The sequence below is a fragment of the Lepisma saccharinum genome, chromosome 8 (assembly GCF_977018435.1).
Source record: "Lepisma saccharinum chromosome 8, izLepSacc3.1, whole genome shotgun sequence".
NCBI classification, from domain to species: domain Eukaryota; kingdom Metazoa; phylum Arthropoda; class Insecta; order Zygentoma; family Lepismatidae; genus Lepisma; species Lepisma saccharinum.
Window position 1 is genome coordinate 46,036,568 of NC_139236.1, and position 27,563 is coordinate 46,064,130.

General features: G+C 35.4%; 1 protein-coding gene across 11 annotated transcripts in view; it reads right to left on the bottom strand.

Moving 5' to 3' along the window:
• Positions 1-27,563, bottom strand: part of ClC-c (chloride channel protein 3) — an 84,394-nt gene that overhangs the window by 49,010 nt on the left and 7,821 nt on the right. For 4 of the 11 annotated variants that reach the window (XM_083126603.1, XM_083126599.1, XM_083126600.1 and 1 more), the window contains exons 3-5: positions 18,575-18,748; positions 16,905-17,028; positions 14,825-14,857 (exon numbers count right to left, since the gene is read on the bottom strand). In XM_083126603.1, the coding sequence (XP_082982729.1) occupies positions 14,825-14,857; positions 16,905-17,028; positions 18,575-18,748 (331 nt within the window). Of the gene's footprint in view, positions 1-14,824; positions 14,858-16,904; positions 17,029-18,574; positions 18,749-27,563 lie in introns of those variants that run through there. The other 7 variants (XM_083126605.1, XM_083126606.1, XM_083126607.1 and 4 more) reach the window with 5 other exon arrangements.

A 27,563-nucleotide genomic window follows, 5' to 3' on the forward strand; every position in this document is an offset into this window, starting at 1 on the left:
GTCGACCAACTGTTAAGATCCTCTCCCTGAGCTCTTATTGCGAGTTTACCGGTGTTTTGTCATGTGGCTCCAAATGTAAAAGTCGCAAGATGTCAAATCGATCGGGGGATCGAGCTGGGCAGTCATCACGCTGATAAATCATGTCACGTCTTGTAGCTAGAGGCACATGCTCCAACAACATTGCCATCCCGTTCCTCAAAAAATGTTCATAAGTGTTCATAAGTGATGCCATTTAAGATTTGGGGCAGGAAAAATGGCTCGATCAAATGATTGTTGATTACGCCCATCCATACTTCTGCCTGAGCGTGCGACACTGGCTGGATGAAAATTACCCAAAGAAATGGATTGGCCGATTCCCTGGCCGGCTCGATCCCCCGATTTAAAGCCTTGCGACTTTTACCTTTGGAGCCACATGACAAGACACCGGTAAACTCGCAATAAGAGCTCAGGGAGAGGATCTTAACAGCTGGTAAACACGCAAAGGACACTATCACATCACGAGTTAAGAGACCAAATGTCCGTATAAACCTGCGTGCCTGTATTCGTAACGGAGGTGCCCACTTTGAGCAAGACGTGTAATGTTCTTTAATTGTATTGTTCATTGATTCCATTCACATGAAGATGAATGAAGTATTATTTCTTGTACACAAATGTGAATGTTAGCAACATTTGTACCTTGTTGGATAGCAGATGTCACAAGGAAGTAATTTAAGTAATTTGTACGCTTCGTGTCATACCATTTTTGTTATTAATACGTTGCCAAGTAAACTAAGAGTGCATCTTTTTATCATCACTTGTAAGTTTAGACCCACCCGTTACTTACATGTGATTGTTATTTGGGAAAAACTTTTTTTTCAACGAACCACTTATTTGTTAGCTATCAGAAAACTCTGAAATAAGATCCATACAATGAGCAGTTTTTTCGCAATTCATCTTTTTATGTGGAAAATTGTCATTTTTAAAAAAAACAATTGAAATTCGATTATCTCGAAAACTACTAATTTTCGGACGGGGTATCATATGGTCAAATTTATTGCAAATTGTCTCTACTTTAACCCCTTTCAGGGAATACATCTAATTACCAGTCACCCTGTATATATATATATATATATATATATATATATACACACACACACACACTATACATATATATAAGCGTGTCCGGCTTAGAGCTATAAAAAAAGGAACGTTCCCAAAATCTGTTTGACCAAGAATTTATTGGGAATGAAGGTGTATCGTGATACACAATACCTTGCCATTACACATCACAAAATCAGACACACTGGCTCAGTCACTGACACTAACAATGTCAATACACTTCTATATTGGCACCCTTAGTAGCACGACATATATCAAACCTGTACTCCAACTCCATCCATGAATTAGACAGCATGGTAGATGTGATGCTGTTTAATCCCTTATTTATTCATGTTTTTCATAAATGGCAACAGATGGCAGTACCGTACATACACAGGCTTTGACTGTGGCAGGTATTCGTAAAATGTAGTGCATGTTTCTTTTACTATACGAGGGTCACTATTTATATTTTGAGCCTAACAATGAAAAAACAGGAATTTGGCATTGAAAACTGCTTTATTGTTTTTCGAAGTATTCTCCTTTATGGTCAATACACTTTTGCATTCGTTCGAACCATTTGTCAAAGCAGTTTTTCCAATCTTCTTGTGACACCTCCATAATATGGTTTTTGAACACATCAACGGCATCTTCCGCCGATGAAAATTGTTGTCCACGCAATTTATTCTTGACATTCGGGAACAACAAGAAGTCATTGGGTGCCAAATCAGGACTGTACGGTGGATGACACATCAATTCGATTTTTTTGACTGTTCATAAAGTCGGTTGTTAGATGAGATGTGTGACAGCTGGCATTGCCTTGATGAAGAATGATCCGACGGCGTTTGTTTGTTTTCCGTATTTGACCAAAGACCTCTGGCAAACAAATTGTTAGGTACCATTCAGAGTTGACCGTTCTACGTTCCTCTAAAGGCACAGTTGCCACATGACCAGTTTTCCCGAAAAAAAACAGGCGACCATTTGTTTCGATGTGCTTCGAGCGCGAACAACTTTTGTTGGATTGTGTTCATTTTGAAACACCCATACAGTCGACTGCCGTTTACGTTCCGGCTCATATCCATATATCTATGATTCGTCACCTGTTACAATCTTATATACGTCTTTTGAAGCACCACGATTGTATTTATTGAGCATTTGTTTGCACCAATTGACGCGAGCGTCTTTTTGAGTTTTTGTCAAATTGCGTGGGATCCAACGAGAACATACCTTTCTCACAGCTAAATGATCATGTAATATTTTATATATGCTGGTGGAACTAATGTCTATGGTTGCCTCAATCTCACAGTATGTCACATCACGATTTTGCAGTATTAGGTTTTGCACAGCATCAATGTTTTCTTGAACAACAACTGATTTTGGACGACCTTCGCGAATCTCGTCGGTGAGCGAATAGCGGCCACGATTAAATTCGTTATACCAGCGTTTCACAGTGGCAAAGGATGGGGCTTCATCGCCAAATGTGGAAGTAAGTTGATCGATGCACTCTTGTCTTGATAATCCATGTCGAAAATCGTAAAAAATCATCGCACGAAAATGTTCATGAGTCAATTCCATTTTATTGTCGTCGTGCAATCTCCAAGGCAACATAAACAACACAAATGAAGCTATTGACAAAACATTTGAAGTACGTTATGGTCAATAATGCCAGACGATTCCGTGCAAACGTCAAATGGCGCCTAACTTCAATCAGTGTTACCAAGGCTCAAAATATAAATAGTGACCCTCGAAGCTATAAGCCTGACAAGCTGTATATTGGCCTTACAAGAAACTAATTCAAAATGGTAGATGAGGTTTCTCTACAGTTAAATATTTATTGCTTGAAGCTTCAAGTTGTACTAAATGTATAATTCCAGAATGAACCCTTGAAAAATGACAACGAATAATACCTTAATCTGGAACAAATTCATAAGGATCATGAATTCCCTCAGTTGCACAATTAGGAAAAAAATTGTAGGATTGCATTATTCACAACATTTTAGTAAACTAGCGTACCCATTATACTAACAAGCATATATACAACATATCCAGATATTATTCACCCCATAAATGTTGTCCATAAAAAAACTACATGCCAATGGAGTGGAGGTCGTTAGTTCTAACATGAAAAACATCTAAAAAAAAATGTTCCATGTGCTTGGCAAAACTAAGTACCATCATGCATTGCGGAAAACAAAATCTACTGATATCTTTATGTTGGGTTATGTGAAGGACATCTTCTACAGCAAGAAAGATACAGACTTGGTAGAATTGAAGTCCAGGATCAAGGAGGCTGTGGTAACAATCACTGTGGATACGATCCGCAACGTGTGGAATGAATTCATCAATAGACTTGATATTGTGAAAGCCACTCATCACTGTTTATTAATACTGAGAAATATGTTAACTAAAATTCTTTGAGTCAATGAATGTAATTCCATGTCTGTTGTTTCAGAGAAACATTTTACAGTAAAGATATTTTGATGTGCTATGGGGTAAATAACTTTTGAACACCCTGTATAATATGATAAACCTCCAAACCACAAATGCTATTACAAATTATGCATAAAATCACAAAGATGTGCATAAAATCATGTGTAGTACAAGCAATGTGTGTGTGTGTGCACACGCATTATCAAATATGCATAGTTTTTCTAGCTGAATAACACTAGCCTGCAATGGCTCTGCTGTAAAAAAGAAAATAGGCGATTCTACTGAAAACAAGCACCCTGAGTAGAGTAACAAGAGTTCTGTATCTCACATCGCAATGGACTACTTGCAGCTACTGGAAAAGAGCAAACTGACAACTGTTGCGAGTCACGTTTCATAATCAAGCAGCCCTTACTTTTGAAATATACCTAGTAAATGAATGAAGTACATCATTTCAATTAACACACTACTATCGATCAATTATCAAATAATTATACCTGACAGTGCCATATTCTCCATGTTACCACAACCACATTTACCGATGACAAACCCAACTTTTTCATATATTTTTAATACATTTATCTTTCATATATGGGTAATTGCTCATTACAGTGGAACCCCGATTTTACATTCCCGGATTTTACATTTTCCCGCATTATTCATTCAATCTAGTTCAAGAGCTAAAACAAAAATATCAGAGATTTATATAAAGGTGTAAATGAATTTAGAAAGGGGTGGCAACCTAAAGTAAACTTGATAAAAGATAAAGATGGCGATTTTCTAGCTGACCCAAGCGATATTTTAAATAGATGGAAGAACTACTTTAATAACCTTTTAAATGTTCATGTAGGAGATAAATGAGAAGTAAATGAAGTACACACAGCAGAACCTTTAGTTCCAGAACCTAACTTGACTGAAGTTAAAGATGCTATTAAAAGGCTAAATAATAACAAAGCACCTGGCATTGATTTAATACCAGCTGAGTTAATTAAATATGGTGGAAATTTGTTAATATGTCAAATTCATAAATTAATTTGCTTAATATGGAATAAAGAAGAAATCCCTCCAAATTTTTCACATCAGACAGACACTTGAAAAAAAGTGGGAATATAATCAAAATGTCTATTAGCTATTCATTGATTTTAAAAAAAGCATATGATTCGGTCAAGATAGATAAATTATATAATATATTAGTCGAGTTTGGAATACCTAAGAAGATTGTTAGTATGATAAAAGTATGCACCAGTGAAACACAGAAAGTAAAATTCATGTGGGTATTAATGTGTCTGACAAATATACAATTCATGATGGGTTAAAACAAGGAGATGCATTATCTCCATTGCTCTTTAATTTTGCTTTAGAATATGCTGTTAGGAAAGTAAAATAAACTAAAGAAGGACTAAAATTAAATGGTGTGACTCAGTTGTTAGCATATGCAGATGATGTAGACTTATTAGGGGATGATATAAATACAATTAAGAATAATGCTAAAATATTTTTCAAAACTGCTATAAAGAGATAGGTTTGGAAGTTAACAAAGAGAAAACTAAATATATGCTTACAGGCCGAAACCAAGTGTTAGGTAATAATCAAAATCTAATTATTGATAGCAACTCGTTTGAACCAGTTTCCAAATTCAAATACTTAGGAGTAATATTAACAAATGAAAATTATATTAAAGAGGAAATAAAAAGTAGGCTCAATTCAGGAAATGCATGTTACTTCTCTCTTCATAAACTTTTGTCTTCTCGTTTAATAACTAAGAAACTAAAAGTTAAAATATACAAAACAGTAATTTTGCCTGTAGTATTATATGGATGTGAAACTTGGTCCCTTACATTGAAAGAGGAACGTAAATTGAGAGTATTTAAAAATAAGATCCTTAGAAAAATCTTTGGACCTAAAAGGGATGAGGAGACAGGTGAGTGGAGAAGGTTACATAATTTAGAACTACATAATTTGTAGTCATGTCCAGATATTATTAGAATCATTAAATCAAGAAGACTTAGGTGAGCAGGCCATGTGGCACGAATAGGAGAGGAAAGAGGAGTTTACAGGATTCTTGTTGGGAAACCTGATGGTAAGAGACCTGTAGGAAGCCCAAGACGAAGATGGAGGGACAACGTTGAGATGGGCCTAAATGAAATTGGTAGGGATGCAAAAGAGTATATAGATCTTGCTCAAGATAGGGACAGATGGAAGGCCTGTGTTGCTGCAGCCATAAACCTTCGGGTTTAAGAAGGCTAGAGAGTTAGTTAGTTAGTTAGTTTTTATCTAGTTGGTCCCAACATAGCAAAGTGTTATAAAATTTTCCTCGATTTTACATTATCCCGCATTTTATGTATTTTCAGCTTGGTCCCTTGAAAAAAATAAATTTGAGGTTCAACTGTATGTATTATGCAAACTATTAACACAAGCTTCTAAACCAAAATTTAAGCAAATTATTTAACGAATTTCAAGACTGGTTTCGTTCCCGATTGTACACGGGGAAGCGAGAGAGCAGAAGAAAAATTGTGCGAGTGGCTATTTAAAAGCATGCTTCCTACGTGCTCACTTCCACCACTCCAAACAACGTGGCTGCTTGTTCCTCCCTGCTTTCTGTGTCATGCTTGGCAGAGGCAGTGGTTCTATATGAAGGGAAATTTCCCTAGGGGAATCTAGGTCCAATTTTAGGTACACAGAAAATATTTATGAAAATTCTGAAGTTCTTGGACTTGTGTTTTTGTTTTACTTGCATGTCTGTATTAATGTTTTATTTCTATTATATCTAATTAATGTAGATGGGGTGTATATTAAATATATTGAATAAATACGAATTGTTGCGATAAACCAGGTCAAATTATCGAAATACACCACTGCTATGTGATGTGGCACAATGGAATACATTTTAGGAAACAGCATTCTGAAATCAGTAGTAAACATTTAACGTTTATGTTGCAGGGAAAAGGTTTTCTTTTACAGGCTAGTTTATTCAAAAAATTAGTCTTAGAGGAATAAGAATTAATGGAGCAACAGACATTATCTAGCACTGGTTCTTAAATATATTTCAACTTTACTGCTTTAACATGGGACGATTATATGATATAAAGTGGAAATCACGAACCTTACGACCTTCTGTAAACAAACCGTCTCACTTCGAGTAACGTATCACTCTGCGTCAGCTGTTCGTGAATGGCATGGCCATCATATGCTATACACTCGCACTTCACCAGACCTTTACTTTTACGTAACATGGGAAAACTGATTCCTATTTTAACTGATAATCTACAAATTGAAGCATAAGAAATTTTTGAGAAGTGATTAAGTATGTGTTCTTGTTCAAGAATGAACATATTTTCTACGCCAAAAGTTCAATTTATTCCTCTTACCCCTCCTCTCTCGGTATGGCAGACAGCGCCAAAGTAAAACTTACAAGAGAGTGAGAGAAACGTTTCAGTAAATTCAAGCCTTTTGGTTTTGTTGCTGCCCCTTCCACCAAATTATTGCCCAACATTGTTGACATGCAGAGTATTGTTTTCTCCTTTGCACAACAAATATACCGCCAGTTTTAGCGGAAGGTAAACAAAGATAAGCCGAGGAGATTCGTGCACTAGAAAACAAGATGACGATAATAAGCACATTCTCATGTCTCGTGCAAGTAATGTATTTTATGGCCTTGATTCAGCAGTTCATTTTTGAACTCGAGGCATTTTCATCACTAGACAACAATATCATCACCGTCAATGAATGCAGTCTGTCAAATTTGCTTCCCCAAACTGAACTCAACGTGCAACGTCGACCGCTAAAATTGAGGAGATCATCATCACTATTAACATCCGCCAATATCTTCCCCACAGTGGACAGCTCTTTGAAAAAATATGAATGTACCTTGTGCCATACTGCGCTTATCTCAAAATTGGTGTTGCGAGCAACAACGTGTTTCTTCACGCGACACAACTTGGCTGGTCGTTTTCCTTTCTTTCATCACACCGAAAACAAAGACACAGAGACACAACTACACTCGGACACTAACTTCACTGCTTTCTCAGGATACCACCGACACAATGTCACATAAACGTTAAGAACAACCTGCTTCTCGCCACTTTTCAAACAACTGTATTTCCGAAAGAAACTCTGAGAACACTGAGACCTTCCTGCATGCATGGAAGTCGCCATGTTTGAAACTGGCGCTATTTTCCTGCTGCTCACGTGATCAATTGTAATTTATACAATAATCACTTATTATTATTATAAACAAAAACCTTTAATGAAAATATATTTTAAAATGTTTTGCCCAATGCAATGAGAGTATGATTTCACATTGTCAGTGATGATGATGCTGCGATTGTGTGTGTGTGGGGCGGGGGGGTTCCAGAGGAGCTGATCTATAATCCAGAGGTGTTCAATATCCAGATGGTGACATCATGAGGGTATCTGAACACTTTGGAATAGTGTGGGTGAAGGAGACTGAGGGCAGGCCTTGAGGGTGGAGGAGGTTGATTTAAAATGAATGCCTCTCAACAAGAGAGGAAAAAACTGACAATATTTAAAAATTCTCACCCCCAAATATGCATTTTATTTTGTATGTAGGGTACAATAAAATGTGACTGCCTCAAAATATTTCTGCATCCTACCACCTTCTTTCCCCACTTTTTTTTGCCAGCGACATTGCTTCACTAAGTTGCAGTTTTAGTTTCCCATGGTGTTTTGCTGCATAACTCAGCATTTTCGAACGGGGTGAAAAGAACATACAAGCGTGTTTCTGGATGATGTAACTTTAGAGACGTTGAAGTACACTCTGGAGGAAAAACAGCGTGGCATTGAGGCGTAGATCCAGCATGTTGTGACATGCACATATTTGTCATTCGGTACCAAGACGATGAAGACATTCAAGGATTTGACATTTGAATTCAAAATTAGTTATTTTAATTCCTTTCTCTAATTAATAATTATTAATTTAGTCCATTAAATCATAAGTATTAGCTTACTTTCATTATCTATAAAAATAAATCATAACACTTTCAAACGCCAATAAATTTAATCAAGAAACCCCGGTTTTAAAACTTAATTTATCTCAATGTGTCACATTCTTCTAGCAAGAGTGATTTTTTTTTAGAAACAGATGAGAGAAAAATTAATCCTTTAGCAAGGATCCATCTTACCTCCTAGGGATAAGATGTAAATTTTGTTATTTAGCGTTGCTTTTCTGATGAGTGATCATTAGATGCAATTGATAAAGGGACACTCACAAATAAAACCCATGCCGGAATTCGAACCACGAAACTTCTGGCACGAGTCCGAAAGGCGGTCACCAGGCAAGATGTACATTTTGATTTTTCATTTTTTACATACGTATATTAACTTCCAAGAGGTCATCAGTAAAACACTGCTTTATTCCATGTCGGCTAACAAAAGGAATGTCTTTGCACCTTGTAGGCTGTGGATTTTTTAATTTTCATAAATTGGCAACATGTGCTTTTGTTTACAGAAGGTCTTAAGTTCTATGATTTCCACTTTAGTCAATCTTTAATGACAAAATGTCAAGTTTAATGTGGAAGTACAAGCAAATTTAAATACACCGACTAATTTTGTTGTGATTTAAAAGACAAATGCTATGAATAAAAACATGTCAAAGTTGTTAATCTATAATGATTGCTAATTGTAGGAAAGAGAAGAAACTTTAATTAGAAACTAGTTTGACTTCATGCTTTAACTAGTATTTAATTTATTCTATATAGTATTGTGCCTCACATGATGATGAAGATGAAAAATTAATTAGATGCTAAACCAATCACGTCTAACCAAATGTCAAATCTTGGCTTTCCAATATGTTATGTCAACCCCTACATTGCATGGTTATGAGAAAAGATCATAAAAGGAGTATGAAAATACTTCACCATACAATGATCCACATTTTTAACAACTAATAGGTGTCATGAATTGACAACTATAGCTTCTAGTTCTTACATGTTTTTAAGCCTCAACTTCATTTGTTCTTCTCTTGCCCTGAGGAAGAGCCTAGATCAATTCAAAAATTGACGAGCAATTTTTATATTCGTGTATGATAATCGAAATCTTTAACCATCAATTAATTTTGCATAGCAATTACGGATATTAAATTTTTGGAGATACCAAAAATGTACCTACATGTAATTTACTGGTCAGATATAACATAACAAATATTTTTCAAAAACATGAATAGATTACTTGCAATCTTAATGTATGTAATCAGGGGACTGCAATAGATTTTGGCTTATGGAAAAAGACATTTACTTCACAAAACCAGAGTACATGATATATCTTTATGTTAACCCTCTGTAATATGCATAGGAACATGGTGTACACTTGTCCCCCAACCCTTTAACTATCTTTGGCGTATGAAATACACCATAAATTATACAGATTGTGTGTGCAAAATGTTCTTTCTTTGTCTTTCGTCTAAGATCAGTTGCAATTTTCTGCTGCTCTTTCAAAATGATGTAATATTATAAAGTTAACACGAGTCGCATGTTCGGTCATATGGTGACTTTTATGTTCACTTTCGGCACTAATACACAGCTATGTGTTCCCCCCTTCCTCACTAACCTACTTCAATGCATTGATACTTTTCTTGTTACATATTTAGTGTATTGGGGGGGGGGGGGGTCAACTGTACACCAAGCAAGCAACTGATATTAGCATTGTAATATTATATGGCTTACACCAACTTGGTTTCAGGATGCCATTTTTTAAAAGAGAATCAAAATAACTAACGTCAACAAATCAAAATCACCTATACCACTCATGTGCAATATAGTTCAGTGTTGCAATCTCACAATGAATATTGATGAGGGACACCTGTATCCCATGTGCCTAACAGAGGGTTAATAAGAAATAAAAAATATAATTTTGCATCAAGTTAAAGGTTACATATAGAATAAAAAATTCACCAAGTTAAAGGTTATATATAGAAATGGCAGCGTGATACAATTATCAGCTATTTTAATAATACTCCAATGTTAGCTGATGCCAATGGACAACTGAACCCTAATGATAATGCTACAGAATGAAACTAACTTAAGACACATTCAGAATCAAAACAACAAACACACACACCTAAAATAAAATAAACAACGACTGACTGGCTTTCAAAATGTCGAGTTTCAAACACAGAAAAATGCAACATTAATTTGTAACCCTATATTTTACACCTATGTTCAATGGCAAATTTTTCATACCTTAAAAGATTCTTAAATTTTGTCTTCTCCTTATCTTCACTGACCTCTCCATGATTTTCTGGCATGTCACCACCAAATTTAAGATATAGTGTAATAATATAAAAATTGCTGCATTTATGTATTAATGTTACAGAGGAAACAATTTCTTACTTGCTAACATTGGTTGATAATTTTCTTGAATCCAAATATCCTGGGAAACATAAAAAACTATATAACATTCTTTATTCTGTGTCAATATTGTGAAGCAAGAGTGGATATCTCTATTTTTTTAACCTTTAATGGATGGATGGAAAAGAGGCGCAACCACAAATTCTTGTCTGGGAGAGGGGTGGGAGTACCAGGAGGAGGTGCCAATAATATTATTTCATCCACCTCGTAAGAAACGAACAGCAAAAATGATACAAATTGTCTCTCACATGTGTATGCTCCTTTTTCTTTAAACAATTGTTCATACATTAAAAAAAAACTGTTTAGCAGCAACAGTCTGAAGTACATATTTGATCTTACTTCTCTCTCTCTAGTAATTTACAATGCATTACAGAAAATAACATATTGCGAGCGAAGCAAGGAAGAACATTTTTAGATCCAATTTTTGCAAACTAAAAACAAGACTGATTTAATAGTGCAAATAATTTCACGGGGTGCCATGGCTTTCTCTCTTTTATAACTTTTTCATTAAGATTATTTGGTGACCAGGTCTGACTCCTGCTGCCTCCTAGCTATGGTTCTGAAGTTGCTGAGACTGTAAGAAAAGCAGGTATTGCGAGCAAAGCGAGCAAGAATATGTTATGAAATGTACTTTTATTTGCACAAAATTTGAAATCGAGGGGGGGGGGCAATTGCTCTTGTCCCCCCTGCATGTGCTCTTGCCCGTCTGGAAAAAAAATGCAAGAAAAAAAGGAAAACAAATTCCATCTCGAGTATAATGTTGTCCTGCTACTCTTAGATTCTGATAGCCTTGCTTTTCTTTACTTCAATGTTTGCCCCCCCCCCCCCCCCCCACCTTGAATTTGTTTCCATCCAAAGTTGGGGGACAATCCCTCCCTGGTCCCCTGTAGTTATATGTATCCCATGGTCGGTATACCTCTTGAGGACAGATGGGATAACCACCTCGTGGTTAGCAATTTGTGCCATTTCTTGAAAATTACAACATTTCAGTTCTGTCTTTTTTTGGTTCATTAGTATACATATGAAGGTATGACATACTCGAATTACAAAACAGTATATGCATTGTTATTGTTATTAACTATATTTGAAAAAATAATAAAAAACTATACGGAAAGATTTCCATCGACCCTATGGCATTGAATGCACCAAATTTGCAGGGCAGCACAACATAAGACCACTCTTTGAGCGCATATAATCTGGCACTGACTACATATTTTTATGTGATAGATATGGACCAAGGTTTCTTTGGGTGCAATACATCGTAAGCATTTCAGTCCCTTCCTGCCATCATATTACAAACAAACCTTACCTTGGAAGAAGCTGGCAGTGAAAAGTCGACAATGAACTCAGGGCCATATGAGTTATAGCTGAAACGGAAGTGTTTTATTCATTATTTTATTGAGCCACATCTTCCTGCCTTTCCTTTTACCTCAACAAGCGGAACCTTGGGGTAACCTCCTCAACTATCTGATTTCATAAGGGAATGCTAATGGGCGAACCTGTCTGCTTGTTTGTTTTCAGTGTGTCTCGTTTGCTTGCCCGGTAAAGCTTTTGGTGCCAGATCCCAACATCTCTGTTCTTGCAAGCTGTGAACTTTGTGATGTTGCTTAGAACTCAAGGTAACAGCCACCAGGTTCTGCTGGCGCTGGAATGACGCCATGCACTTAGTAAACAACATGGCTTGAGTTTACTCACTCACAGAGATGATTTCCTATCAACGCACTATTACAAGTGCCACTAGATACATTTACAAAACTATTCACAATATTTGCACAAGAAATTGTATTTCAAAAAACGATAAGTATATTGTGATCTTTTTCTCAATTTTCATTATTATTACATGTAAATGTAAAACATATCAGCAAGAAACTGGTGGTTGAAAATGAATACGTCATTCATATATTATGTTTTAAATAATATTGCATTATTTCTCTTTGAAAAAATTGACATTTTCATAATGAACTTGTTAAAAATTGTAACAATAAATATATTGTTTTGTCATACCTTCACATGCTGTTCTTGTTGAATTGATGTTCTAAGTCCACTTTTTGCACAGTAAAGCTAATCGGGACTGGACCTACAGTTTAAAATTGAATCCGAAACACCATGTGCCTCCACCGGGTATCAAACCCGGGACCCCTTGATTACAAGGCGAAGACGCTACTACCACTGCATCATCGGGGAGGCCCACCTTCACATGCTTATAAATGAACGAAAAGAAGAGAACTGCAATATCATCGGTATTGTAACTAAAGATAACTATTTGGCGGTTACATGGACACAGGCAATTTACTCAAAATTACAGTTCATTTTCCCAGGGTGTTTCTTTTTTTCCAATTGATTTCACTATCTCACTGGTAGCTTTGTCAGGCAAAGCTTGACAAAGCTACCAGACAGGTTGCAAAATCGACCATGAACAAAAATAGCTCAGAAAAATGAACCGAAAGTTTATTAGAGTGAAATATCATCTGTTGTATTTTCAAGAAATGGCACTTTAATTATTGCCATGTGGTGATGCCAGCTATCCTGAAGCACATAATTTTGTTAGTTTTGCTTGAAATCAAATGTCCACTAAAGGGTGCTGCAGGGAGAGCATTTTGCTTGAGCACCAAATAGTTTGAATGAATGACACTAGATAGCCTATGGAATTGAAAGCCTCTTAGTTTGATCAAATAATGCTAGATTGATTTGCTATATTGTACTTTGCATCTTGTGCCACTTTTGGCTAATTTGCGAAGATCAGGATGAGTGACGATATGATGAAATTGATGGACGCACACACACATACATGCTCAGGCCAGGACTCGAACCCGGGACACCTGGCAGCGTAACGCGATGTGCTAATCACTCTGCAACGGGAGCCGGCTGAATAATGCTTGAACAGGCCAAAAAGAGACGTATATACTCGAAGCCCAATTGTACACATACAACCGTAATTTTTCTGTGATAGTGAGGCCTCAAATATGGATCATGTGAAACATGCAGTGAAATTGAACCTTAATTGAACATAGTCATAATCTTCATGTTAAAATCTAGTTTATTCTGTCTTACTAATAAACATTGATAGATGAAAATGAAATAGATGATTCTGAGCTGGAACCATCAAGGTGGATAATTTACGTGTGTCTTGTCACATTAAAATGATGTTCAATTGTATACACTCGAGGGTGGAGGATTCAAACGAGTACGAGCAAGTGAAAGTGGTCCCAAGCAGGACTGAAGCAAGTACGCTATCCTCAGAAGGTTAATCGGGACTACACCTATGGTATAATGGGGTCCTTGATTGCAAGGTAACACCCCTAAGCCATTGCAGAGGCCCATAATGCTATTTATAACCAGCATGGACATTTTCTTCCACTAACAAAACTGGAAAGCTTGCTTTCAAACAACCCCTCATGTAAAACTCCTTTGTAATGAGGATGTCATGTTAGTGAAATGCACAATATAACTTTATGTACTTGTATCTGAAGATATCTGTGTGGCGGTTAAGAGACGTAATTTATTCTGATAAGCTTACTTTTCATTTTTCTGTGCATATTTTCTTCGCAATCGATTTCGCCACCTGTCTGGAGGCTTTGTCAGGTGTGTATTGCAGTACAGGAAGTACACACCTGACGAAGCCACCAGATGGGTGGCGAAATCAATCACGAAGAAAATTTGCCCGAAAAAATGAAAAGTAAGCTTATCAAAGTAAATGTATTTTTGTACTTGGCATTTATAATGAGAAAAAAACATTTTAGTGAATTCTCCACCATGATGTATTAGAACCTTTTTGAAACCCTAACACACACACACACACACACAATGTACCACACAGATAAAAATGTTAAGAGGTGTGGTTAAAATGTTAAGTGTATGTAAAGCAGGACAAATAGCACAAGTGCCCAACTTAATTTAGAAACAGAAAAATCAAACCAGGGAAGCTTAAGGTAAAAGAAAAAGTTCATAAAGTAACTTACCACCTCGTACTCCTCCAGAGTACATAACAGATACTTGAAAAGGAAAAGAAAGAAAGAAAGAAAATTAAAAAAAGGTAATTTCAACATGGTGCAGGTTAGAACTCATGCAACACAAGTTTATCGCATGCAACACAAAAATAATAAAAAACACATAAATAATATGTCTACCAACTACATCCACACAAATTAGATGAAATTAGAAATATATTTTTAAAAAAATAGTTGATGTAAGCATTTTAAAAAACAACCGAAAATTAACAAATGACAAAATAATCAACAAATATGGAATTCTGTATCTGGTGACATGCATTGTTGTAGTTTATGTGCTATGAAGTTGACTGAATGGCAAGACACAGGACTCCACACAGAGACAAGTTTGTCAAAAATAAATATTTGCCGAAAATGAATATTATCAAAATGATAAATTTCACTATAGAAAATTCTCCACACAAACTGTAATTAACCAATTGAGAAAATATGATAAATTATTACATTTAGTCAATCTTTGCAGTTGAACCTGAAAATTCTCCGCAAACAATGAACATAACAACGCATGCTGTTTTATCCAAACTTCACAATTTGAAGCTAATTTATCGATATCATCTCACAGAAAGTAAGAGTAAAAAGACAATATAAACACTTATATACAAGCACGATAAACGATTATTATACATAATGTTAAAATTAGAAATATATATCATTGATAGGAACATCTGACTACCACACAGACAATCACAAATGTGAGTCTCTAATTATTCTACAAACCTATACACATTTTTAATCACGCAGGAACAAATTTAATTTTCTTAATACAGACTAAACCAGTAACTACTAATCCATAATTATAGCTCAGTAACGCTTGATCACTAAAACTCCTATAAGTGGATCGAAAATGACACACACTTAGTTGCAATAAAACTTGTTCTTCTTTATACATAAAGATGTTTAAGTTGTTTACAATTCTCAATAATTTTATTATTATTGTTGTAGTTGTTAACAATATTATATTATTAAATCACTTACACCCTCATTAATTAAAACATAAAATAAATACAAGACGTGTTCAAGTCAAACTTGGTCTTTTTGATTTCTCAGAATAACGGAACACATTTGGAGCACTCCAGCATTATGTGTGTGACATTTTACATACAAAATTTAAGGTTCTAGATGTGCGATTGGATTAAAATATCCACAATGAACTGATTTCATAGAATTATGAAGTACTTTGTGATGTCTGCTAATTAAAAAACAACAACTTGAGTATGATTATGTAGCCTGAATGCATGAAAATCATTAACAAAATGAGTTACATAGGTGATGCTTTAAAAATATAGCAAAATTTGACTTCATTTGTCTGTGAAGTATATTGGCTATAGATGCTAATAACTTTTGTTGGTGAAATATGCACATTATATGCATTCACAAACATTTAGACTTAAATTCAATTAAAAACACTAATAATTTTCTGATTAATTCATATTGTTACTTAAATGGAGTAGGACCACTTTTCGTAGAATGCCCCATTTGGACGTTGACAAACAATGAGCCGGTGCATACTGACTTAGAATGGTGCGGTAAAATAAATACAATTATAGCCATCATATATAATTAAAATGCCTGCATATGAATAGCTGTGGGGAAATAGAATGCAGGAATGAACTCAAGGTGATAATGATGCTCTAGATATCCCCATAACAGTTGTCTAAAATTTACACAAAATTCAAACGAGCATCAAAGAGTTTAATCAATCCATTAAAACACATCATCCTACAAATGATGATTTTTTTTATTTATGTATGCCAGAATCTTACCAAGTATTTGACATGTATGTACCTTGTATGAAAAAAGCAGCTTCACTACATTAACATTTAAAACTTCCACCAGAAGCCATATTAGCAATCATGCATTCTAATGGTCACCTACGTTTGCATGCAAACAAGAACATGAAAAGCATTTGTCTATTACCATCCAATGACATGTAAACATTCACAGCAACTTTCACGCCATCCCATATTTTATATTTTTTTGGGGTCAAAAACCAAAGTAAACACCAAGTTATACATGCAAGGTTCAAACTCACTATGTGATCCACTTAAGTCATCATTTGGTATAGAACGCTCAGTCACAGTCCCTGTCGTCGTTATGTCAATCATGTCATCATCTGAACTTACAGACACAGTGCGATCTTGTTGGCCATTAGGAACCTGCAAGAAACAATGAAGCTCCTACAGTAGAGTGGCTAAACTAGACTAACAAGGGAATGTATTGAACCTCTCAGATTGTGAGCAATTACAAAATGCCGCAATTCACACCTGTTGTTTTGTTCCCATGCTTGTCCAACCCTGCAAGTTTCGTGGCGATTATCTTTGAGAGGTCCAGCAGCTTCCCTTGTAAAAATAAAATTGAAATATAATTCCAGGTTTTAAAATCAAATTTATAAAAAATCTTAACAATTTATACAATTAAATTATTTAGTATTACCATTTTACACTATATATTTAGACCTACAAAAAAGGTTGTACATATTATAATATGTGAATAAATTATAGATGTCCTCCAGAAGGAAAGACAGTCAATAAGGAATACTATCTGGAGGTGATGAAACATCTTCATGAAGCAATGGGGAAGACAGCATTGGATACTTGGAGAGAACAGTGCCAGATGCTGCATCATGACAATGTACCTGCCTGCATATCACTGCTGATAAGAAATTTTTTTGGCCAAGAACATGATGCCACTTGTTCTCAAACCTCCATATTGACCAGACTTAGCTCCACCATATTTGTTCCCCAAATTACAATCCACTCTCAAAAGTTGCAGTTTTGAATACTCTGACATAATTAGGAAAAAACAACAGCTAAAGAAGCATACCGTTCATTGGAGAAACACTGGATTTGGTGCATAGATTCAGAAGGGAACTACTTCAAATGCAACCAAGTGCAAACAACTTATGTTTACAAAGTTAGAGAACTTTCCAGACAGACCTCGTACATTCAGAGTACCAAGTTCTGCATACCAACCATCACACTGCAAGCAACTGCTCAAGTGGTTTGAACCAGTTGCTGCTGGTAAGTCAAAGATTTGGTAGAAATATATTCACCTTCGCACATATTCCCTGATAATGAGAACAATGTACAGCTGACAGCTCACAAGAAGATACCCGACAGAAGTGAAGTGATGTAGTAACAGGAGACTCTCTATTAGTGTGGCGGGAGTGCACCCTCGTCTCGCTGTAATAGGTGAAGCGATGCAAGTTCCACTTCCACAAGGACACTGACAGGAGTGGAAGACTTTCTGTTATCCCTAAAATCTGCAAATTGACAGATCTTTTTCTGTCCCCCTGCACCCTGCCTACACTCATTTGGGGATCTTCTCGTGGGCTGACTGCTGCATGCACTAGAGACATTGGATGCTAAAGCCGCTGGTTACCTGAGAACACTTGTTCAAATCACATTGCCAGGAAAGCTACAATTCCTAATTATATACTAAAATGTTTCCATGGTTAGTCAATATCTACTAAAATACACATTACATTTTGTATTACACTATATTGTTAGTAAATAATTTACATAATCACACTACAAATCTACGTAAACATGTTTTCCTCATTTACTTGCACTACAGCAGTACACTACACCAATGAACTTCTAGCATTTCAGATAGCATAGGTTATCTATTGGGTACCTATAAAGACACCATGTTCCTACCAGTAATTTCAAAGTCTCTACTGTGATTCAATTCATGACCCACCTTTCTAACATCCTGCACTAGTTTCGTCACTAATTTAAAACATGGGTTCATGCCCTTTGAAATTTTGGAATGAAGAGCAATTCCTACTCTGCACCTTTCAGTAGACCCCTGTTGTCTAGGAACTCCACACCTCTTCATTTTCTTTTTACCCAAATGCCAGGATCTATCTTGTACCTAATTGAAACAACATTTTGCATTTGAAGTAAGATAATAATTTCAGCAATTAGGAATGGATTAAAAAAAAATCATCGCTGATTGAAGAAAATTATCTCAGATCTTGAAAGAAATATATGTAGATGAACAAATTTACTTTCCTAGCCCTTTCTGTTTACATCGAGCCCCATGTTCAGGCCTGGATAGATTTTCTTCTGTTTATCTGCCACCTTTGGCTAATCATGACAATAAAGATGAGTGATGATATGATGAATAGACACAAAAAACACCCAAACCCAGACCAGGATTTGAACCCGAAACCCCTGGCATTGTAGCATGCTGTGCTAACCACTCTGTCACAGAGGTTGGCACCTGGATATATTGGCAGGGTGCTGGGAGGACAGGAATTAAATTTAGAAGCTTAGCTTCTGTGGTAGAATGGTCGACATGATGAGCTACGAAAACAGATCGCAACCTCTTGTATTATTTCCATCACTCATTCTCATCATTGCCATTAATGCAAGAAATAGAAAATGAAAATAATTATAATGGTCAATAATAAGTGTGCAGAAATGACATATCTGGTCAGTTGGAAGTGTGTAATCATTAGACCCCGGATTTTTGTGTAATATCAAAGTGCAAAATATGTACATACATATTTAACAATAATTGATGAAATATGTACCTAAATATGTATTTTCAGAAGGATATGTAGCTAACTATATAGTATCAAAGAATATGTAATATTAAGAACAATTAAGTATCCAAACAATTTCAAGAATTCTGCTAGAAATTTATTTTATTTGAACAAGTTCAACATAATTTTAAGGACATAAGCTGTTCAAATTAAAATTTGTGTCAAAGTTATAAACTCAAAAAAGAATAGCAACGTGTACATATTTAAGGAACCAATTTTGTCAACTATTAATTACTTTTCGCATCGCAAATTATTGTATAAAATTCAAATATGTGAGAGAGCTCTTTGTAACTTTTGAAACAAATTGTATAAAGAAGCATCTACAGAAAGAACATTTGAATGATAATACATAGCTACTTCTGTACTTTTTGTACAAAAGTAGTTATTGTGTAACTTGCTACGTACAGGAAGTAGATTTCTTGTTCACCGATGCCAAGTTTCTAGGTGCTTTGCCTAAACCTAAAAGTGAAACGAAAAAATGGGCGTAGAAACTCCAGCATCTTTAGATAAATAACAGTTCCAGATATTTTTTTTCATTTGTATTTTGCCTGACTTGGCAGTCAATTTTAGCTAACTGTAAGCACTAAACATCTCGTTGATTAGAAAATATGACATCACATGACCTACAAATTTTCTTCATTATGTTTCAGAGATTGAAAATATAGGAAAAAAATACCAAAATATGTTGTTTTATGTAAAGTAAATTAGCAAATATGTAAAAATATGTACCATAAAACTTGTGCAAAATCATGTCAGTTATATAATTTATTGACATTTTCCTGTTCAAGGTATGTATCTAGAAAGGAATAGAATATGTAATTACATATACATCCGAGCCCTAGTGATCATGATCCCTGTACATCTGAACTTAGTGGGAGAGGAGAGTAGCATATTCTTGAATGTTTACATCTCTTGATCGAGAATAAACTATTCTTTTGTACATAACTTTTCCAGGAGGAAGCAGAATCTAATGTCGAGTTAAGTGAAGGTAAATACTGAAACTTGATAAAATGACTTACTTATAGAAATTTCATTAATAACAATTACTCTATTCATATGATGATAAAGGTTTCACTTTATTTGCTAAATATATATAGATAAAAATATTGCAAAAGAGGAAGGACTAACAACCAATATAACTAAGTGAATAATGTCACATATTTCATAGGTGCAACTGAAGTTTTATACGTGCGGCCATTTTCGTTGAAGCATTTTCTACTTCCAAATTATTTCATTGCAACACACAAATGGGTGATTATACTTTAGTCAAAACTTGTCGACATAACATTCCTTAGGAAGGTTATCTCCATTAGAGAAGGTTCAAATAATCCACATGCTTATGAAGCCACATTGTTTTAACAATTATTACCTGATATATCAAGTCTGCTATTCTTTCACTTCTTTCTTTAAAGAAAAACTAATCTTATCTTGAAGAGATATTATCAGGTTATCGACCAGATTGAGTTGGTCAATATCACATGAAAATCTCATTATCATCTGTTGCCTGGAAAGCTTCAAGATGTAATCTTATCTTATCTTGCAATGTTGGTGATATTTTCAATTACCTCACAATCTCCTTCACTGAAATAATTGGCTTAACAGATCATTGTATGCATTACTCACATTTCACAAGGACAGGGGACTGTTTAGCTGTAATGCCTATTCAATTAGATGATTACAAACATGTGAATAGCTCTTGCAGACGAAGGAAACAAAATCCCCATGTAAAATCAAGTTCATACCAATATACGAGTATCAACTTTTAGTCATACAGATATTGATCAGGAGCTATGCATCATAGTATTACATGATGAAATTGCACAGATAACATGGAATTCTTTAAGAATGATATGTTTTGAAGTACGATATTCATATAAATTACTTTCTTGTAGTTTACAGTTATTACAAGCATAAGAAAACAGTTTTTCGTTGTGACGTTTCAGGAGAACACACACTCCCTTCATCAGACATTTATTTTGACTAAAGATTCAGTTATAACAATGGTTAGCAATTTTTTAAACAAATATAATCCATTACATAATGGATGTTGTCAATGTTACATTGTTGTAATATAGCAACCTAGGTAACAGTTAGATATAGTGAAAACACATATCTTCAAATTTACAGGAGAAAAGATGGGAAAGTACTTACGGAATTGAGTTCCTGTGGACTTTTGGAAGCTGGGAATAGTGTTTTTTTTCCATTCGTGCAACTTATTCGGCCGGCAAATAATGTAATTTTCGACATTCATGTATCTCCGTTGCATGATAGCTCGTGCCAGCATTACCGCCGACTACGTGAATCAAATGTTCCATGTGTTCGATTACGTAACCCCCTGTCAGTGTAGCAACCACGCGGTAGTTTTTTTTTCAATTTAATTTTCTATGTTTGCCTAACCTAACTGAACCTAACCTTCCGTGAATGGTTTGTGGATCAATTTTAGCCTAAAAACTATCATTTTTTGGTTAATAAGTGTTAGTGTAGCAACCACGTAGTAGTTTTACAAGATGACGTGTGAGCGCTTTTATTCCAATTTAATTTTCTATGTTTGCCTAACCTAACTGAACCTAACCTTCCGTGAATGGTTTGAGGATCAATTTTCGCTTAAAAACCTTTTATGAATAGTTTGTGCGGCATTTATCGGTTCATAAGTTTGGAAACACTGCATATCAGCTGACAGACAACTTGAGTCAAGATTTGCCCGCCGAATTAGCAACAACCAATAAATACTTGTAATGTTAAAAATTATGCTTTTTTTTCAGTGAAAAAAACATAATCCCAAGTTGAAAAATGTTCCGCTATCCATATAAGGTAAGTACAAATGTAAATAATTCAGAAATAAACGAGTTAAATGTGTTTTCACTATATCTAACTACTAGTACCGCAACCTAACTGTGAAATGAAGCAGTCTCTTTTATTTTTATTTCATATAAAAAATTTTGATCACATTATTCTTTATTTAAAATTATGAATCCCAAATATCATCAGGTAATTCAAAGTCATCATTGTTTTCACAAAGTTTCTTGATGTTTTCTGTTACATTAAATTTTATAAAGACGGTGGTTTACTCCATTTGCGAAAAAGAAAACTCCACACTGGATCTATGTTATCATTTTCATTATTTAATTTATTCCAGTGTTCTTCTGCAATGAACGAAGCTTCCCAGATATTCAACTCTATGTTTCCCGCCAATCTTTTTAAAACACTTCTCTTTTTAATCAAATGCTTCTGTTCGATGATGTGAGCTGACAAACCTGTTCTTGAGTTTAGATTTATAATGTCCAAATCGTGTTCGTGCCATCTTATTGCCATTTTCCTTGCTGTTTGTCCTACATAATCCTTTGAACATGAACAACTTATATTATATATTCCTGTGGTTTCCACATCAGAAAGAGAGTTTCTAATTTTGAATTCATTAAATGTACATTCCAAACTTCTTGGTGATCTAAAAAAAAATTTGAAATCTTCTAAAAAAATTTTGCAATTTTATGTGAGAATCCCTTGTGGAATGGAATGCACACAAATTTATTTTCAACAGATTTTTCATCTTTGTCTGTATTTCTCTTTTCCTTTAGTTTTCTTGAGACTTGTTTTCTGATTTGGTTTATTCTGTTAGTGTGAAAGCAATTTTCTTTTGCTATATTAAAAAGCCTTTCTTCTTCATTTTTGATATCCTTATTATTAGAACACAGTATTTGTGCTCTCAGGAAAAAAAATAAAAATATATTATTAGAGACACATATTTTTGGTAAATAAAAATGCAAAATTACGGTACAAAAACTGAGTCAATTTCGGGTTCAAATAAAATAAAATATCGGTGTTATAGCAGTGAAAAATTGGATGAAAAGTGGTATATAAAAAGACATTTTGGTTTTAAAAGTGTGAATATCATCCTAAATTTGATTTAAAAACTACACTTATTCCACAGAATTAACATTTCACTTCTAATAGCACATTTATGTAGTTATCAGAGCATTAAGTTTATTTCTGTGTAAAGCAGTCCATTTTTGCTTCTTCAATATCAACAGCAGAATTAATCAATTTTCCGGGAATTGCATAACTCTCAGGATAATTCAGACCTCAGAAGGTGTCGCGTCTGTGAATAAACCCTAAATTTCGTGTTTAAGAGTTCATTTCGCTTTTTGCAGTTCATTTTGCATTATATCGTGACAAAACATGGCCACAAAATGCATCTCACACCTTTCAAAAACATGAAAATTTAACACTACAATGTGTTTTTTTCAAATTTCGTTTTTTCGTCAAAAACGAAATATGCATGCCCCTATATATTATCCATTGTTATACAAGAATGTTCTGAATTGGCATGGATGTATTTTTCCCCTGCTAATTTTTCCTATGGACTGATGTTTGAATTGTTGTGGCAGTTGTCTTAATTTTCAGATCAAGGAAAGAAATTACATTTATGGGTTCACAAGTGAATTTTATGCGACGATGTGATTCATTTAACAATTTAAATACATCCATGATGGTGTTCTCATTTTCAGCAATAATTAGCACATCATCTACATATCTGATGTAGAGTATGATATCCGCACCTATCTGATTAACAATTGGAGATTCTATGTAATGAAGGAAAATGCTGGAGATGATTCCGGATACTGGGTTTCCCATTGATAGACCATTACTTTGCTGATAGATGTTGCCATCAAATATAAAGTAATTGTAATTTGAAGATACAGTAAACCATCGAACCATTTACCATGCTTCTACCGGGTTCACCTTCATCTCAATAAGCCATGTGCATAATGTAATGTAAAGAATAATGTGATCAAAATTTTTTATCTGAAATAAAAATAAAAGAGACTACATCTTTTATGTAGCGGTGGCTCAGTCGGTAACGCATCTGATTACCATGCTAAAGGTCCCGGGTTCGATCCCCGGCCGGCTCAAATCCGGGAACTTTTTTAACGGTGAAAGTGGCCCAGCGTCGAATAACATGGGTACCTGGGGGGAAACCCTGGGGGGTAAAGGCGGTCAGGGGCATGATGCTGATCACATCACCCCCACTCACGACCGGATCAAGAAAGTGTGGGGCGTTACCCCCACACCCCCTATACGCCTTAATGGCGTGGTGCTAAGCACAGGGGAACACTTTACCTTTTACCTTTTTACACCTTTTCACAGTTAGGTTGCTATATTACAACAATGTAACATTGACAACATCCATTATATAACGGATTCTTTTTGTTTAAAAAATTGTTAACCATTGTTATAACTGTATCTTTAGTCAAAATAAAAATAAATGTCTGATGAAGGGAGGATGTGTTCTCCTGAAACATCACAACGAAAAACTGTTTTCTTATGCTTCTAATAACCGCATACTAAAAGAAAATAATTCTACAATGCAAGCAATACGCAAATACAAGAAAAACTATTATTCATATAAATTAACCAATTAAAAAAAATTATGAACTTTCAAATTTCATGGTTTGTATAGTGGAACCACGAGCAAAACAACTTGCGCAGGCCCGCGACTCCTGTGCACCGTACTCCCGTGAGTAGGGGAGGGGGGAGAGTGGACGACGCTTCCTTATGGCCCGAGGTGGAGGGAAGAAGGGAAAGCTGCACGGGGACTTTTTGTCCCAAGGTTTTTTTCCTTGTGGTCGATCTATAGTAAGCAACTAAAACTGAACATATCTTAGAGTACAATTTTAATTAAACTTAACATTTAGTGGATGGGAGGTACATGTTAGCCTCGTTGGGTGGAAACTTTTCAAAGAAGAAGAAAATCTAAATAATTACACAAAAATGTGTATTCGGCATGTCCCCGTAGCCACCACAATAGACCAAAGTAAATGAGAAAATGTAGTATGTAGCAGTGGTATGTTCCTACAATCATGCAAAGTCGCATTGAAAATAAGCAAATAGTTCTTGGAGAAAAAAATAACACCAATGTACAAGAAAATCAGTGTTCTTACAGAAAAATCACGAAAATGACATCATGCATTGGCCCTATGGATGCTGGATGAACCATATTTGCAGGGAAGCATGACAAAAGACTACTCTTAAAGAGTATGCAATCCTAGTCTCCAATGAAAATTAGACATTCAGCTGGACCCCTAATTGGTACACATTGCAAACAAGTTTTTTTTTATGTATATGTATAAGTACATGTGAAAGTAAAACAGCAAAAATTGCTGATTGAAGAGTAATGCAGAGTCATAGTTATGTAAGGTAACAGTAGTATAAGCCGGAGACGGATTTCTTAAAATTTACAGGAGAAAAGACGAGAAAGTACTTACGGAATTGTGTTCTTGAGGACTTTCTGAAGCCGGAGATATTGTTTTTTAGAATCGTGCTACGTATTTTGCCCGTAAATAAGGTATTTTTCGTCAATCATGCATCTCCATTGTGCGATAGCTCGTGCCGCCATTACCGTTGACTACGTGAATCAAATGTTCCGTGCGTTTGGTTATGTAACCCCCTCACAGTGTAGCAACCACACGGACGTTTCACAAGATGACGTGTCAAGGTTGCGTTGTTAAAATGTTCCTGGATATTGAAGATCCTCGAGATTTTCTAATTGAACATGGGATAGTGAAAGAAGAAATGGAATGTCCGAAATGTTCTAGTATGTGTAAGCTGCACATTGCTCGGGATGGGAAATGGCTGTACATATGTTCGAAAAGAGTGCAGGGGCGTGGTAAATTAAAGCATAAACCAACAACAAAAGATTTCCATGTGGATTCAAAATCTCTGCAAGGAAGGGTACATTTATAGGACAAAGTAAATTAACTGTTCCGAATATCGTGAAATTTTGTAAAATTTGCCATACCCAAGACAAGAGTACATCAAATTCGAACTGAACATGTGTTCAATAACAATAGTGGATTGGTCAAACCACTGCCGGCAAGTGTGTGAAGACTGGGTGATTGCAAATTCGAGACCAAAAGGAGGTCCTGGAGTGGTTGTAGAAGTTGATGAAGCAAAGTTCGGAAAGACCAAAAGATGTTTGAATAAAAGAGCACGTCCAGTTGGGGGTCAGTGGGTGTTTGGAGAAATTGAAAGGGAAAACAGTGATCGTTTCTTCATGGTTCCTGTAGAAAACTGCAACGAACAAACTCTGCTGCAAGTAATACAGCAATTCATTCTTCCTGGAACAATCATTATTTCAGATTGCTGGAAAGCATATATAAACTTGCAGGGAGCAGGGTACATGCACCTCAGAGTTAACCACAGTGTGGAGTTTATCGACACACTTGCAAGTGAACATATCCATAATCAAAACCAGCAAAGAATGAGAGGCGCCAATGTAGAAGTTCATTCTCAAAACATCGAAAGAGCCTGGCGTAATGTCCGTCATTCCATCCCAATGTTTGGTCGCAAGAAACATCACTTCACGGGTTACTTATCGGAGTACCTCTTCAAGAAAAAACTCCCACTTGAGAGAAGAGTCCATGAATCTTTTAAGCATGCCGGTCGCATGCAATACATTTAAGTGTTGTGAAAGTTAATTTTTTTTCGGTGAAATTAATAAAATGATTTTTTTTTTGGTGAAATTAATTTTTCTAAATTTTCGTAACCTAACTGAACCTAACCTAACTTTACGTGAATGGTTTGTGGAACAAGTTTCGATAGCTCTTTGTGGAAAAATTGTTGATGAAAAACATTTTGTGAATAGCCTGTGCGACATTTATAGGTTCATACGTTTGGCAACACTGCACATCATCTGACAGTACTGCATATCAGCTGACGACAGACAATGTGAGTCAAGCTTTGGCCGCCGAATTAGGAACACCAAATAAAGAATCATAATGTTAAAAGTAACGTGTTTTTCATGGAAAAAAAGTTATCGCCAGCTTGAAAAATCTTCCGCTATGCATATGAGGTAAGTAGCAATGATTTTTATTTGAAAACAACCGAGTTTAAAGTGTCTCCGGCTTATACTACTGTTACCTTACGTAACTTTTGGGAGGAAAATCAACATGTAAAAAAATGCATTACTTGAAAATAGTAACAACAAATATATTGTTTTCTGTGATTCTTTTCAAGAAATTATGCATTATTGCTGCCACGTGGTTGTGAATATATTGACTGCCTGTCTACATGATAGTCTAAATTTAGGCTTCTCATTTCTATAACTAAATAGGTGTGGGGAAATATAACCACAGAAAATTT